Source organism: Lactuca serriola, chromosome 5 (genome assembly GCF_051521515.1).
Source record: "Lactuca serriola cultivar US96UC23 chromosome 5, Lser_US96UC23_V15, whole genome shotgun sequence".
NCBI classification, from domain to species: domain Eukaryota; kingdom Viridiplantae; phylum Streptophyta; class Magnoliopsida; order Asterales; family Asteraceae; genus Lactuca; species Lactuca serriola.
The window spans coordinates 269,230,139-269,233,051 of record NC_136412.1 but is presented as its reverse complement, the minus strand read 5'-3'; the positions used below and the strand labels follow the sequence as shown (position 1 = coordinate 269,233,051).

Genomic DNA, 2,913 nt, shown 5'->3' with positions numbered 1-2,913 from the left:
GAACCTTATGGGTCAATATAAAACACGACAACACATAAATACACTTAATTTGTACACATATGTTAACATTATGTATTTAATATTGTTATGGTGTTGTTTTTGGAATCCCTGTTACACAACTGAGATATGATATTATTATTATAGATAAAAACTATGAATCTAACATCATAAAGTTGACTTTAACTTGTATCTCAAGATCGAGGTGCCACCGTATCAAAGTCGACGGGCAAGGATATCGTTTTAAAGTCTTTCAAGAATGATTTGGATTCATTTTATGTCGTTATCAGTTTTTTTATGAATGTCACCGCTTTAATAGAAGACCTATATTTGCCTAAAAACGTACAAATATAACTCTATTTTACCAATCCAATGGCCCTATTAAATTTAAATTATTATAAAAAAATATCATTGAAGAACACAATAAATAATATATATAGTTGACGCATACACTATAAAGAAAATCGTGGGTAAGTTTCCACCCGACTATACCAACTTATCACGTCGATCAATTAGGTTGAATCATCGCATGTGTCTTGTTAAATGTATCATTGAATTAAATAAGGTTTTTTATCATTAAATAATAAATACTTTATATACTATGTATATATAAAAGGTAATAGGGAACATGTGTGTATTAATAGGAAGATAACTACAAAAACAAATGAATAAAACCAGCTCATGGATTGTTATTGATAATTTCCTTGAAAACCTGAATTGCTGACTTTATCGTTGCCATGACCATTGTTGTTGATGGTGGTGGTATTGACGTTTTCCTCATTGTTGTTCCCACGGGACCCGCCGGCGGCGCCACCAATAATAGACGATATCGCCGCTGCTAGGGCAGCCGTAAAATTTGGATCCGCCGTGAGGGCTGTAACAGTATCAGTCAACGCGGCAGGTGGCAGCAGCTGCCCCGGTCGGGAGCTGGCTTCCATGTTTTCAGACATTTGAAGTCCTGAGAATTTGGAGTGGTTGTATAAAGACTGCCCGAAAATATGGGGCAGGTGGTTCGGGTTAGAGAATGGTTCTTGAAACTGTAACGGGTTTTGAGTTTGAGTGAGGTCTAGAGTGATGGTCGGAAACGGGGCGGATGCTGAGATGGTGGCCATGCTAGAAGAGAAAGGGAGGAGATTTCTTCCTAAATAGCCGTCGGAGCTTGGCATGGACCCGGAAAGTAGCATTCCTGCGGCGGAAGAGGTGGTGGAGGCCATTGCCATGGCGGCAGGCGGGAGAGGATGGTTGTGATTGCCTTCGTAAGTGGTGATCAGGATCGATCTATCTTGTGCACATCTTTGCACCTGTTCATCAAACATGCATGACAATTCGAACACAGATACGATCGATTTTTGAAAAATAAGAATGAAATTGCTTACTTGTTTTCTAACGAGACAACCAGCTGCCATGGTGCAACGGTAGTATGCTCGTGGACATGGGTTTCCTTTTGCGATTTTTTGACCGTATTTCCGCCATTGACATCCATCTGCGATCTGACAAACAAACCAAAGAAATAAATTCTTAATTGAGTTACGTCGTCATTCCGAGAATTCAAAATCAAAACTGAATCTCTAATATTGCTCATTAATTACGTACCACGGAAGCTTCTGATCGAGCACGAACAGAAACCCTAGCTTTCCGAATGGGTGCTTCAGAAGATTGATCTATATTTCCAGTGTTCTGGTTGTTAAGAATTGGTCGCATCGATTGTTCATCGTTGTTCCTTTCTTCTGACGTTGACAACTGCAAATTCTTATCGGTTTCAGCTTTCGCTGGATGTGTTAAAGCCAGATCCATAACCTGCCTTCTAGATCCTTCTCCATTAGGGTTTTCACCTCTTTGTTTTTGGTGTATCATCATCGCGAGATGATTCTCCAGTGCATTGTAATTGTAGATCACTTGATTCAACGCCTCTCTCAGCCGTTGATTCTCACCATTCATCCTCTTCAATTTCGCTTGAGCACTAACTAACTGTAGTTATCAAAGATAAAATTTGATTACAACAAAATTCAGATTTCGACTCATGACACATTAAAATCATGCATTGAGCTCTTAGAAGTATGTATAATTAATATATATCCGCACCTCGTGGTTAGCTCGTTTATCTTCATAACTAGGAGAGATGCCATCGTCGATTACAGATTGATCGCTGCTTGTGTTTCCAGTGAGAAGATTCAAACGAGTCTATAGAGTCAACGATAGATTACAACAAAGTACAGAATAAACATAACTCAGAGAAAAAAGTAAAATAAAATAAAATACCATCATCATATCTTACATTGACATTAAAATCCAAATCGATAGCAGGTTTAGTAATCTCCTCCTTACAATTAAGATCAAAATCGATCGACTTCGATGGATAGTGTTTCGTATCGTTGAAAAAATCAACTTCGTTAATCCGTTTATCATCAGATTTGTAAGGATCAGGGTCAAGGTAGTTGACAGGGAAATGAATGGTGGTTGGTGGTGGCGAATGTGATGACGACGACCTGTTGTGTCTGGTGGAGTCCATGAATTCCAGTTGGTGGTGGTGGCGGTGGTCGGATGTGATGCGATCTGAATCAAAGGAGATTCCGGTTGATGGAGTGGACATTTTTGAAAAAATGAAGCAGTGGACTCGGCAATAAAAATGGGAAGTTCAGACTGAAGACCAGAAATATACCATGCGTGTGTTTTTGTGTTTTTCTTCATCTAGATATTTTTTTATTTATTTCAGAGACCTGGGATTTGATTTGTTTTTGTTTTTTTGTGATTTATGTTTTATGTGTTTTTCTATCTCTGACACATTGCAGACGTAAGGAATAGCTGGAATTTTGGATGGCCAAAATTATCAACCTTATATTAGTAATCTATAAAAAAAAAATACAAAATATTTTTGTATCATTTCACCAATTGATTTAGAGTAAGACAAAAAAAATG

At 38.0% G+C, this 2,913-nt stretch overlaps 1 protein-coding gene across 1 annotated transcript; it reads right to left on the bottom strand.

Annotated features, from left to right (window-relative positions):
* Nucleotides 1-548: 548 nt before the first annotated feature.
* Nucleotides 549-2,639, bottom strand: LOC145054269 (WRKY transcription factor 6-like). The gene is made up of 5 exons (XM_079002421.1): nt 2,273-2,639; nt 2,080-2,178; nt 1,591-1,965; nt 1,374-1,487; nt 549-1,298 (listed from the first exon to the last, which is right to left on the bottom strand). The coding sequence occupies exons 1-5, from the start codon at nt 2,585-2,587 to the stop codon at nt 687-689; spliced, it is 1,515 nt and encodes a 504-aa protein (XP_078858547.1). The 5' UTR covers nt 2,588-2,639; the 3' UTR covers nt 549-686.
* Nucleotides 2,640-2,913: the final 274 nt, after the last annotated feature.

What these genes read in the sequence shown, in the direction of transcription:
- LOC145054269 (XM_079002421.1), bottom strand. Translation starts at nt 2,587, where the DNA reads ATGTCCACTCCATCAACCGGAATCTCCTTTGATTCAGATCGCATCACA. An exon ending in CTCGATCAGAAGCTTCCGTG is followed by an intron (nt 1,488 to 1,590) that starts GTACGTAATTAA and finishes TTTGTTTGTCAG; the next exon opens with ATCGCAGATGGATGTCAATG. An exon ending in GTTGTCTCGTTAGAAAACAA is followed by an intron (nt 1,299 to 1,373) that starts GTAAGCAATTTC and finishes TTTGATGAACAG; the next exon opens with GTGCAAAGATGTGCACAAGA.